The 13,715-nt window shown below is 43.8% G+C and overlaps 1 protein-coding gene across 3 annotated transcripts in view; it reads left to right on the top strand.

Moving 5' to 3' along the window:
- The first annotated feature begins 2,329 nt into the window (after nucleotides 1-2,329).
- MYOCD (myocardin) overlaps nucleotides 2,330-13,715 on the top strand; it is a 93,533-nt gene continuing 82,147 nt past the window's right edge. For 2 of the 3 annotated variants that reach the window (XM_082604986.1, XM_082604985.1), the window contains exon 1: nucleotides 2,330-2,783. In XM_082604986.1, coding sequence (XP_082461112.1) covers nucleotides 2,729-2,783 — 55 coding nt within the window. In that variant the 5' untranslated portion in view covers nucleotides 2,330-2,728. Of the gene's footprint in view, nucleotides 2,784-3,395; nucleotides 3,422-13,715 lie in introns of those variants that run through there. The other variant, XM_082604987.1, reaches the window with a different exon arrangement.

Below are 13,715 nucleotides of genomic sequence, written 5' to 3'. Positions count from 1 at the left end.
GGGGGCAAGGATGAGCTTCTATATGAGCATATTTATATCCATAGATATTCCATGCTATGGGGGGTATAAATCCCAGAGGGCTGATGTCAGTAGCTCCACGCTCCGATGGGAAACTTGAGGAAGGCTACGGTTACTAGCATTTCCCAAACTTACTCAAAAAAGAAACCCCCCCCCACACACACACACGCACACGCACTCAGGCCTGCAGAAGGAAAACAGTCCACTCCTGTCCAACTCATCTGGGTCAGGCAGACCCTTATCCCGACTTTCACTGCAAGAAGAATTCTCCGCCAAGTTACCATGTATCGCTCCACAGCCCTCAGGATAATAATCTGTTTGGCTTTTTTTTGTTTAATGTGGCTCAGAATAGTTTTTTCTCTGCTCAGACAATTTAGCAATATTCCTTCTCCCACCGGTCTCCTCCCTGTCAAGGACCTCCCTGCCACAGGTATCTGAAAGCTGGCCAGGGTTCTTCCAGGCTCCTGTGCATCTCTGTTCCCAAACCTCCCCCCACTTGACCTCTTTTCATTGAAGATCAGGAGCCTGGGGCTCAACTGAGAACAAGAACAGGCTGGTAGGAAAAGGGGTCACTCTGTGTCACAGATACCATAATGCCCCTACCTCCTATGTTCACATCTTAAACCCCAGGAATCTGTATGTTACATCACATGGCAAAGAAGGGTTAAAGATGCAGGTGGAATGAAGGTTGATAATCAGCTGACATTACAACGGGGTTTATCCAGGTGGGCCCAGTATAATCACAAGGTCCTTAAAATGAGGAGGGAGGCAGAGACGAAAGGGCAGGGCCGTATCACGTGAGAAGAACTTGACCCATCATGCTGGCTTTGAACGTGAAGGAAGAAGCCAGAGACAAAAAACATGGGCGCCCTCTAGAAGCTGGAAAGGGCAAGGAAGCTATTCTCCCCTAAATCTTCCACAAGGGAAAGTAGTCCTGATAATACTGTGATGTCAGCCCAGTGAGACCCACTTAGGACTTCTGACCTCCAGAACTGCAAGATAATAAATTCTTGTCGCTTGAAACCACTCAAGCTGTGATAATTTATTCCAGCGGGACCAGGAAAGAGATGCCTTGTGTATGAGTGTGTTTCATAATGACTGAGATACTCATGCACATCTTATCCTCCGTAAACAGGCATCTGGAGACAGGAGTCTATCCCCAAGAGGAACAAGGATGGGATTGCTCCGCCTTTCTGACATATCAGGAATTAAATGGTCTAGTCCAGAAGACCTCATTTATACCAACGACTGGTCAGTTCCAAAGGGTGAACTCAAGGATCCGAGAATTTGGGCAAGGCCCAAACTCAGAGCATTATAAGCTGTCCCAGGAGCTGTGGTCATATCAGGTCTTCATCTGTCACCCACGGATCTTTGAAGGGTTAAGCGCTCTCAGACATAAGCAGGCGTGTATGTAGTAGATGATACTTCGACGCCCACGTGCATAGAAGGTTGCAAATAAATTCAACCCAACACTATGTGTGTGTATAGTTCCGTGTTATTTTCTGTGCTGCCAACGATTAAGCAAGCTTCTCGAGAGCAGGTCTTTATTTACAGACGAGCCTATCACACCTGGCACATTCTGGATGCGCAATCACTTGGTGTTGGATTCGGAACTCGCTCGTGGGAAAAGTCTTTTAGCCTTTACAAGCTGAGCCCAAGCCCGGCTCGGACATCCCTCTGCTCCAGAGACCCTCCCTCCTTGAGTCCCACTCCACTGAGCGCCCCAGAAGGGCTTCCAACTCGTGTTTCTCCTCCAGGAGGGAGAGCACTGTGTCCTGGCTGCACCTGCAGACAGTCCGAGTCAGGTCTGTCCAAAAAGAGCATATCCCAGAAAAATGAAAGGCGTTTCGTTTTCTCCGTGGACGTGTATCCAGGTTTGATACGGGAACTGCGACATGTATGCTCCGTCTCTGCCTGCGCAAACGGAGAGAGAATGTGCGCACCCTGGTGCGTTGGAAGCCTTGGTTATTTGCCAGGGGTCCAGCCTGCCTGCCAAGCGCGGTGCGCCCCGGGTGCGCGGGCGCGCAAGTCCCCTCCCGGGGTGGGCCACGCCCGCCGCCCGCCGCCCGCCGGCCAGGCTGCAGGGAGGGAGACCCCCCTCCCCCCCGGGGTCCCCACCCTCCCACCTGGCCCGCCCACCTGCGCGCCAGACGCTGCGCGACGCCCCTCCCCTCCCCGCGGCTCCCGGCTCCCGGCTCCGCCCCCCGCGCGCGCCCTCCGCATCCCTGCCGCCCGCCCCCGCGCCGCCCGCAGCCAAGAGTTCAGACCGGCTCCCGGGACGACTCCGGCTGCTCCGCGTCCCGGGCCCCGCTTGCCACTCCTGATTGGCTGAGCTCCTGTCAGTAGTAAAAAAGGATCAGATAGCAAACTGGGGACCTTCATAAAGGCGTGGTGGGGATGCTCGAGGAGCGCGGGCAGCCTATGACATCAGCCGCGCACGCCTGGGATGCCGCGGCGCCCCGCCAGACCCCGAGGAGGCGCAGGGTCCCGCCAGCTGAGAGTGGAGTAGCCCCGCGCGGCGAGGCCGCCACTTTTCTGGGGACACTGGTTTCGGTCACTGGCTGCCGCTGTACTCCTACCCGGGGGAGCTCGCGGAGAGTTGGATGAATTCTGGGTTGTTAACTGCGGTCAACTGGGCTCCCGGGAGCCCGTTCCTGGTGGAAGTCAGGGGCCATCTGGCCAAGGGACCAGCGGCTCGCTGAGACTCAACATGACACTCCTGGGGTCTGAGCACTCATTGCTGATTAGAAGCAAGTTCAGATCAGGTAGGGCTAAGGCACTTGGCATTCCTTCTTCAACTTTTCCTCTTCTGCACGTCTCAACTCCACACTGCTTTCCAATAAATGTTTCGAAGCCAGCGCCTTGGCTACTTCAACTCTGTTCCCCAAAAGCACATTTGGCAAGTGAAGAATTTTATGTGCCTTGGGGGGCCTTTAATGTCTTCTGTTGTAAATGCTTTGAGTCACAGAGTGTGGTTTTTGTTTGTGAAAAGGCCAGTCCTTTGACTTTTGTCTCTATATTTGTGAGTAGAAATTCTGGAGGGGTCCATCCAACAGGAATAACCTTGAAAGTAAGCAAATAGGGGATTTCAAGTTGGAGAGCTGCACAGTATCAGTCAGAATTGCTGAGACAATGAACCTGGTGCTGTTGTATTAGATACAGGAGTCACTTCAAATGGAGCTAATCCAAACAAATGTATTTCCCAAAAAAAGTCACTTGGGGGAAGTAAAAATAGCAAATTTGGAGCACACCAAGTATTTAAAATGACATCACTGTAGGGAAAAAAGAAGTCCAGTGCCACAAATATTTTTTCCCAAACCATCTGATGTTTATAAATGGAGACTTTTCCCCCAAATTTCTGTTAGTGGCGATAGAGGAACTTCTCAGAGGACGCTGAGTGAAGGTGAGTGGAAAGGAAACGGGCCTTTAACTGCCTCACACATAGGGCGGTAACTCGCCCCTGGAAGGTGTTGATGTGTGTGGGTCTCCACACTGAGACGGGGAGACTTCTTTGGTTCTTTCTCAATATCTCTGTGTAGAGTATCGGTTTTATAAAAGTGGTAACAAACTGCTCAGTAAATGGTAGAACTTCCACTTAGAAGATGGGTTACTTTATATAAACTGTGATGTGAACATTTCCCATAACAGGTGTTAGAAGGATGTTGGCATAGTTTGCTAAGTTTTCCATAGCCCTTCTAAGCGGGACCACGCAGCATTTCACTTGGACGAAGTTACCAAAAAATGAGAAGAGTGGATGCTGGAAAGTGGGGTCTTCTGGGACTTGCTTAGATGCTCCTGGCTTTTAGGTGTCTGTGGGGTCCACTGGAGATTTTCTATGGCTCTGTACCATCAAAGCGAGATGAAAACTTGAGAACGGAGGCAGCTACAAGACTCAGTGCTCCAAAGATCCGGGGCAGGTCTGCCAGGGACTAGGTTCTGCAGTGGATTAATCCATCCTTTCCGTTCCGTGCGTGGAGAGGTGAGGCGATTGGGCTGTTAATCCACTAGAGACATGGCCACCGCTTTGCAATTTGGTCAAAACCGCAGGGCAACACTGCCACCTTTCTGAAGAAGAGAGGATGTGGATTTGTTTTGCAAGAAGCTACAGCTCATTTCAAAGGCACCCTTGCCAGTTTCCTGCAGGGGCAGGGGAGGAGCTGGTTTGTCTCTAGATGGACTTGGTGATGTACTTGATAGTAGAATTGCGAAACAGACTTACCAAACGAATGCTTCCTTCAGCTGCAGTGCAGAGGCAAGGAAGACAGTGCTCCTAATTCCTGCTTTGGTGGGTCGGCGGAGTCCTGGTGTCTCCCAGGTGGACCCTGCAGACCTAGACCCTGGAGCTTCCGAGAATTCCGATGGCAGCCTCACTTTTTTTTTTTTTTTTTTTTAACTGGGACAGGCTTCTGTGTCACAGGAAAGATTGCTTTGGGAAGACATGCTATGCTATCGAAGCAGACATAGGCAGGCTTAATCCTCTACCTTTGATAAACAGGGAAACGGGGTCTGGAAATGGACAAAGTGCTTTGGTCCTCTGAATGCAAGGGGTTGATAATCTCCTGAAAGATAGAGAAGAAGACAAGTTGAATGTAAAACTAAGTAAATGTAATGTTGAGGACGGGGATTAGTCTTCCTGGAGGTAATTCCAGCCCTAGCTGCGGGAGCACAGAAGTCTGGCTGGCAGCATGCGAACAAGAGGGCCTCTTCCTAAGAGTCCTCGATTTATTTTATGGCTAACAATGAATAAAGAAAGCCTCTTCTCTGTTTTGATTTCTCTCTCTCTCTTTCTCTCTCTCGTTTTCTTTTTTTCGTCTTCTTTGCTTTCACAAACTACTCAAAATGTGAACTCATAAAACTCTATCTCAGGGCTAATGTTTGCTTTGATATTAGGCTCTGGTGTATTTCATTTAAAAAGTTTCAAAAAAAAAAATAAAGGAAACGAACTTGATCATACCAAGGGGCCTGTGTGTAGGGCTGGTTTGTAAGGGAACAGGTCACTGTTTTGACTCTGAAACTGACATGTGTGGTAACAGCCAACTGACTTTCTGTGAGCTGTATTCCAGTGACCTTGTTCGTAACTGCAAAGCGGTGCTACTGGAGGGACAAACATGAAAGTTTACATGGGCGAACGTGTTTAGTGATATAAACTCATCTTACTGGAGAGGCCGCAGCGTTTCCCAATTGGAAGGTCTAGTGCCAAACTCTCTGGGTTTTTAGCAGGTACTTCTCCTTATCGGCTGTATAACCTCGAACCGTCGCTAAATCACATAACTTTATCTGCCTCAATTTGCTTCGTTCGAATGATGAGAACGATCATAGGATTGTTGTGATGATTAAATGTGATACTACAAGCAGAGCATTTAGAAGCATGCCTGGCACTTAGTAAGCCCTCAAAAATATTGTTCTATTATTTAAATTCTTAGGCAGGGTGTTCCTGGGTTTGTCACTTCTCTCTGCGTCTTGGTTACTTCATCTGTACATGGCAGGGTTGGACTAGGTGATTTTTCAGACCCTTTAGAAACATTTTATTGTTCTCTGAAAATGCAAAGATTGGGAATAAGCAAAATTGTGATTGGGCTGTGTGCCAGCTGGGCATAAATCAGAGGCAGTTTACTTAAATGCAGTCATTACTGTTGCTTTTAAACTAACCACATTTTTATTGTTTTTCATCTTTTCACTGTTATGTCAGTATCTGTAATCAGTATCACTGTCAGTAATTTTCCTCAATACCATAATCCTTGTGTCAATAAGACACAAGGACCCATACATTTGTATACACACACACACACACCATGTACAAAGGATCAAAAGGAGAGAGAGAGGTCCATTAGTGGGTTTCCCTTCTAAAGAACTGTTGTGTTTCTTTTGCTCTTTTCTCTTTTTCTCTTCTTCCCAAACAGCTCATACAAAGGCAGACTCTGGTTCCTGCCATGACCTTACCTCCATCCCCCGAAAATTTAGGGTTGTCAGATTTCGCAAATAAAAATACAGGATGCCTAATTAAATTTGGATTTCAGATAAACAGTGATTAATTTTTTAGCCTATATTGGGAGCATACTTTCACCTGAACTAGGCACTTTGCATTTTCTGTGGCAACTAGGCTATAAAACTATATATATTTACCTAATTTAATTGACCTTTTCAGATCTCATTTTTGTCATCTACAAAACAGAGAATTTGACTGGTTCATCTCTGCAGTTGCTTCCAGCCCTAAGATTTGATATTTTCCCAAATGAACGTCCCTGAGTACTTCTGTAGACTTTTGAAGACTATAAACTTCATAAAACTGTTACTATGACATTTTTTAACTGTCGTATCCTCAGGAACGGGACATACAGTAGATACTCAATAAATTTTTCTCGTGTGGATAAATGAATTCACACCTGCCGTGTTTATAATTAACCCATTATTATTCTAAGATTATTCTGAGATATGATTATTCTAAGACAATCATTTCAATTGCTTCATATGTTCAGTCTTCTTTGATAAACTTCCTTGACAACTTTTGGGTATGATGTTTACTGGAGCACAAATATCTATTCCCAAATTCCATTTTGCTATTGAAATGACCCGTAGAATACTGGTATATATTCTAATGTTAAAGATGAATTCTGAAATAAAATTATTTCAGTGATACAAAAATTTACTACTTGTTTACTTAATGTGCTATCAAAATATCTCTCATTTGCCCATGGTTACAACATTTTCCTGTAACCACAAAGGCAGAGCCTACTATATGCCAGGTGCTATGACAGTTGCCGGGAATTCAAAAATTAGTGAGATTTTACCCCCACACTCAGAGCTAACTATAAGCTAATAAACATAAAATATACAGGATTATTCCCCTATTTTAAAAGGTCAATTGATTAGTGCCTTAATTCCCCCGTGCCATGCGTTTTAGTCAGCATGGGCTACTATAACAAAATACCATAGACTGGGAAGCAAAACAGCAGAAATTTATTTTCTCACAGTTCTGGGGGCTGGAAGTCCAAGTTCAGGGTGCCATCATGGAAAGGTTCTGGTGAGAGCTCTCTTCCTGGCTTGCAGACGGCCACCTTCTCGCTGTGTCCTCACATGGCACAGAGAAAGAGAGACAGACAGACAGCGAGCTCTCTGATCTCTTCTCACAAGGACACTAATCTCATCATGAAGGCCCCACCACCAAGACCTCATTGAAACCTAATCATTTCCAAAGGCCAGCATCTCCAAATACTATCACATATGGGAGTTAGAGCTTCAACATGTGAATCTGGTGTGTGGAGGACACATTTCAGTCCATAGGACCATGTAAGGTAACATATTCATTGGTTCCAGGGATTAGGATGTAGACACCTTTGAGGAGGGGACATTATTCTGCGTGTGACATCAGCTTCCAATAAGGCATTCCTAACTATAACCCCTCCACATGCCTCTCTCCTACAGACTTTGTTCTGTAGCACTTTTCCTTTAATATAGATTATTCAGCCATAATACCTGTGTTTTCCCCAGGGAGGTCCACAGAAGACTAACTCCACAGTATGTTAAAGTTGCTCAGCAGGAAATTTTAAAAAGAGGGAAGCAAAGTATAGTGAAAAATTAAATAGGATTTTTATTTGCAGGATTTCTGAAGCCTTTACTGTTTCTCATGTCTATTATGAGCTTCTGAAAGGCAGGGATTCCGAGACATGCTTCACCTTTATTCACACAGCATCTCAGAGGGCAAGTTTAGCTGGACAGACACATTGTGGAGAATTCTTTCTGGACAGAAAAACTCACAGTTTCCGACAGTGATTTCTCTAATGGGGTTAATCTCTGTATCTAGGAAGCTGGCAAGCCCTCCGCACCCAGCCAGGTGAGCACTCTGTTGCTCTTCCTTCCTGGCTGCTTCCTCCCGTGCTGGGTCCCCCTTTCACTGCTCAAACCTCCGTTATTTATTGGCACCAATGCCCCACCCCGGGAATATCCGTTAGAGGATTATAACCCATGTACCCAAGGAGCTCACAGGCAACCTGAGAGGTGCTGAAAAAATGCTATACGAGAGTTACGTATTTATTCATTCATTCAACAAACATGCGGGAATATTTCTTCCATGTTTCCCTTGTAATGGAGACTGTGTTAGGAGCTGGGGGTTCGATTGGGAAGCAGAAAAGACCCATCCCATGTCCTCATGTGGAATGTTAGAGCTGACCCTCTAATACCCTGTGCATGGTTCCTGCAAGCCTTCTAGAAGTCCACATGAGAACACAGTTACCGGGATTTTAAAAGATGAGTGTGTTTTAAGTCCTAAATGGGACTTTTAAATCTTTTTTTAAAGCTAGTGGAGCATTCAGAGGCCAGCCCATCTACTTCAGACCATTGCATTCACCTCATATACCAGGTGGCCTTCCCCAACATCTTAATTACTGTAGCAAGAGCCCCAGACTCCCCCCCGCCGCACCTAACCTGCCTTATTATTATCCATAGCTCCTATCACTATGGAGGACACTAAACATTTTACTTGATCATTTGGTTATTTGTCCATGAGGGCAGGAATTTTTGTCTGTTTGTTCATTTTCACTGCTTTATTCCCCCTGGCACCTCGCACAGTGATTGCCATAGATAAGGCACCATTAACAATGCCTTGAATAGATACATTTTATTTTCTCCCCCAAAGACTATTCAGAAACAAAAGTAACCAGTCTATGTTTTTATATATATTTTAGGCATATTGACTGAGTGGTGCTTAAGACTCGAACAAAAAAAGAATGAGTGAATATAAATACAAAATTCAGAAAAGTAGTTACCTCTGCAGTAGGAGAGGCAAGGGGAAGAGCTAGGCATGGAGCCTGAGTAGGAGAAAGGTTATTGGTGGTGGTCTTAGGTTGAGCCGTGGTGACATGCACATTGATTATTCAGCAAATGAATTAAATAATGTTCATTCATGGGCCGATGATGACCATGTGACTTGGACCAGGGATGATGATGAATCAATTATGTGTATCTGGGGTCTTTGAAAAAATTGAAAACATAAGTTTTTTAAGACCGTAAAGAGTGGCATTCATCTTTTATCTGCTACAGTATATGACAGACACAGTAAGAGTTTGTCAAATAGGATTGAACCAAATTGAATGGATTCTGATCTAATTGGGTTGAATTGGAGAATAACAGAAGGGCCTGGCAGAAGCAGAAGTGCTCAACCCAGCACTCTGAGGATTTTACATACCTCAAAAAAGCCAGACCCGGGGCCTCCCTGGTGGCGCAGTGGTTGAAAGTCCGCCTGCCGATGCAGGGGATACGGGTTCGTGCCCCGGTCTGGGAGGATCCCATATGCCGCGGAGCGGCTGGGCCCGTGAGCCATGGCCGCTGGGCCTGCGCATCCGGAGCCTGTGCTCCGCAACGGGAGAGGCCACAACAGTGAGAGGCCCACATACCGCAAAAAAAAAAAAAAAAAAGAAAAAAAAAAGAAAAAAAAAAAAAAAAGCCAGACCCGAATAGGAGATGTTGGAACATGAAGTGGTCTTTCATCTCCTTTATTTCCATCTTACTAGCACGAACTCACTGGTCCTCTAGCAGATGGTGACGAGCTGTCTTGAATCTCTGCCCAGATCAGGAAAGTGAAGCTGGCAGGTGTATTTCCCAGGTATCAGCCTTTCCAGTCTCGTGCCCACTCTCCTGTGGGCAGAACTGCAGGGGGAGCCCATCACGCCCACTCTCTGACTCCATGATCTTGGGAAAGTCAATGCAGCTCACTGGGCATCTGTTTCCATAGTGGTAAAATGATCCCTGCTATTTGTGAGGGAAAGACTTTTGTAGAATTATCAAGGCTTTCTTCTGCAGAAAGACGTCTCCATTCCCCACGTGGGAAGGGATTACTTGACCTGGTGGCAAGAATTGCACAAGAGAGAAGCATGGAGTAGTGGTTTTGATAGACGTAAATAGGATTTTTAAAAAAAACCAAAACCACCCATTAGCCAAATGATAGTTTTTTGCAGCCTTATGATTTTCGTATTTAGTTTTTTCAACTTTATTAAGCAGACAGCGTTTGTTTAAGTCAACTTAAGTCAGTAATTTCTATTCTGATATCATCCAGAACAGCTGGTAAGTCAAGCTTTACCTAACTACATTTGCATTATCATTCTTAGAGGAAAATACAAGGGTCTCCAAATTTTTATAATGTGTCATTTATTCCCAGAAATTCGGAATAAATAAGGCTGATTCCTGACTTTCATTTTTTACAGAGCACAGCAAAGTGCCCTCAGAAACTACTGAAGGAAGAATAATTTCATTCTTTTCTCGTGTTGGTTGAAGGAAGATAAATTCTCCTATTTCTCTATAGATACCACTAGAGTAGTTCTCTCACATTTCAGTTACACCAGTTGACGTTTGCTGTATTCAGCCACCTTAGATCATTAGAGAAAGCAGTAGAATTCTAGCAGTAGAAGCAGTGGATTCAGCCACTGTAATATTGTAAAATATATTTATTGGGTTCCCCCGTGTAGGACCTTAACCATCACTTGGTATGTGCAGCAATGATCAGCGAATACACAGCCTCTCAAATTCTTAGCATGTCTTGCCTAACATCTCAATTTGAACTGCCACTCAAACAAGTTATCCATCCTTCAATCTGCATCTCTTTCCCCTTGGACTCTTAAGTAGTGCAAAGTCATCAGTTCTTTCTCATAAAATATAGTCCAGTAGCCCCCAGGAATATCCCTACTTCACAGATAATGACTGGAAAATACCCCATAAGCTGTTTTGGCTTTCCTACTTCCGGGAAACACTCTCCTTTCAGGAAGTCATTCGACTTTGTTGTCCTCACGACTGATTGGGCTGGTTTCTTGGTCTGAGGGAAAGTTCCACACTGGACTTTCTGATACTCAAGCTCCAGACAGGGCCATGGGGCTTCAAAACAGGCTAACTCCAAGAAAATGCTATTCAACATTCATTGAACAATCATTTCCTCAATACTTCAAATGTCTTTACTATTTTGTGTTCCCTTCCTGCCCTTGTGCAGACGCGTAAAGAACTTTACAAAACTATGGTCAGAGCGTATGCCTAAGTTAAACTCAGCCCTTTTATCAGTCAGCATGATATCATAAGCAGTTGTTCAAGCTGCTACATAGTAGCATAATTCTTGTTTTAAAGACTGTGTCCTATTCCACCAAGTGAGTACATAATAATTCCACTTGTATTGGAATATTAAGCCAGTTATACTTTTTATGTTATAAATAACACTACTATGAAAATCTTCATGAACATAGACTTTTTCTTCCTCTGGATTGTTTTATAGGATACTCATCCTTTAGAGGAAATATCCAAGTGTGGGAATCACGGATAGGAATCTTTATGATCCTCTATGGTAGCTTGTATTTCTGGAGCACTTAACAATGCACCAAGCTTAACCTTAGTCCTTTTTCCACCTGGCAGTGAATATTTGACCCTGTGATAGAACTAACTCAGAGTCATCTTGGATACTTATCTAGCGTGGACTGGTGTTCAGTGAGCTTTTCACACCTTTTCAGTCAAGAATGAAAAGGAAAAGGGGCCACAAGTACCTGATACCTTTGGAAACCTTTGGCTACCTCTGTGTGATCTGCTATTTGGGGACCAAATGTGACCATATTACCAAATATGATTGATGCTTCATCAAAGGAGAAGAGAAGAGGACCAGGAGTTACTGAGAACCTGTTATCTATGACATTTTCAGTATCTCATTTAATCCTTACAAAAAATGCTATGAGACAGGTATGCTTATTCCGTTTTATAGAGGAGGAAACTGAGGCTCAAGATGTCAAACAACTTAGTCGGAGTAACATAACTGGTAAACGGCAGAGACTAGGTCTGATCCCACCTGTGCCATGATGACCATCTCTATCACAAGCTAAACCTCGCTTCTCCCACCCTCCCCCTCCACCGCCCATCCCACACACACACACACTTGGCCCAGTGGATTTAATTCTACATTCCAGTGGAGTTCTGGACTACAACTTCAGGTTTATACCCAATTGCCATTATTGTCCGTGATTTTCTAAATAGCGATGTACTAAGCTACTTGTTTCTAATACTAATTAACCTGTAACGTATACATGCCATCTCTCCCAAATCCCAGGACTTATAATGAAACTTGAGTATTTTAATCTCAGTTTATCTGATTAAAAAATTTCAAGAGATTTTTGAAAACCAACAACAAGTACAGACTTGCCCTAAGACACTAAACATGTAAGAAATATCAAATAACAGAGTCAAGTGGTGGTTGCCAGGGGCTGGGAGGTGGGAGAAATAGGGAGAGGTTGGTAAAAGGGCACAAACTTTCAGTTATACAATAAATAAGTGCCATGACATAAAATATTAGAAGACAGTTTTAAATTTAGCACCCTCCCCAAACACACACAGAAATGTCAGTAAATTCTAAATATCATGCTCATTTCTTGATCAAAAGGCAGTGAAAAAAAAAGACAATGTTTCTGTATTTTTAAATTTTTTATATAATTTTTAAAAGTTACTTTCCATTTACAATTACTACAAAATATTGGCTATATTCCCCATGTTGTGCAGTATATCCTTGAGCCTATTTTATACCCAGTAGTTTGTACCTCCACTCCTCCACCCCTTTATTGCCCCTCCCCCCTCCCACTGGTAACCACGAGTTTGTTCTGTGGGTCTGCTTCTTTTTTGTTACATTCACTAGTTTGTTGTATTTTTTAGATTACACATATCAGTGGTATCATACAGTACTTGTCTTTTTCTGACCGACTTACTTCATTTAGCGTAATTCCCTCCAAGTCCGTCTATGTTGCTGCAAATGGCAAAATTTCATTCTTTTTTATGGCTGAGTAATATTCCATTGTATAAATAAACCACATCTTCTTTATCTATTCATCTTCATCCATCTGTTGATGGACACTCAGTTGCTTCTGTATCTTGGCAATTGTAAATAATGCTGCTGTGAACATTGGGGTGCATGTATCTTTTCAAATTAGTGGTTTTGCTTTTTTCAGATATATGTCTAGGAGAGAAATTGTTGGGTCATATGGTAGTTCTATTTTTAGTTTTTTGAGGAACCTCCGTACTGTTTTCCACAGCGGCTGCACCAACCTACATTCCCACCAACAATGTACAAGTGTTCCCTTTAAAAATAAAATACTTTGATAGCTGAAATATTTTAAGCTCAGCAAGTTAGGGATCAAAACACACCACAAATATACCAAAAGCATTCAAGCATAGAACAAAGCCTAGAAGGATCCATTCTCAGTGACTATCTCTGGGTGGTGAGAAAATGAGTAATTTTTAATTTTTCTTATATTCTTTCTTATATTCCTATATTCCTTATTTTGATGATCTATTCAGTGTCTCCTGTATCTTCTATAGTAAGCAGGAATAACTTTGGTAATACACGAATTAGCAGTGGACATTGCTTGCGTATTCAGTTTTAAGCCATGCAGTCATAGGAGATGAAAGATTCCTTAACTGAGGAGCAGCTGAAACAGGTTGGCTGAACACCTAGGAGGTTTAAGTTGTTATAAGTTCCCACCAATCTGAGAGCACATTCACATGCAGACTACATCCAAGGAAACTTGGTCTGCAGCTGAGACTGAACATTGGCAACCCAATTAATTTGTGCTGGAAAATTCTAATATGTATATCGTGATACAAGCCCTTCAAGTCTCACTGACCTGGGGTCAAATTCTGGCTCCACCTTTCCTGGTGGTATGAACTTGAGCATAGCCTTAAGCTCTCCA

Source organism: Mesoplodon mirus (assembly GCF_964341445.2).
Source record: "Mesoplodon mirus genome assembly, chromosome: 18".
NCBI classification, from domain to species: Eukaryota; Metazoa; Chordata; class Mammalia; order Artiodactyla; family Ziphiidae; genus Mesoplodon; species Mesoplodon mirus.
Note: the sequence above shows the minus strand (reverse complement) of the source record. Positions and strands in the feature narration are given on the sequence as shown.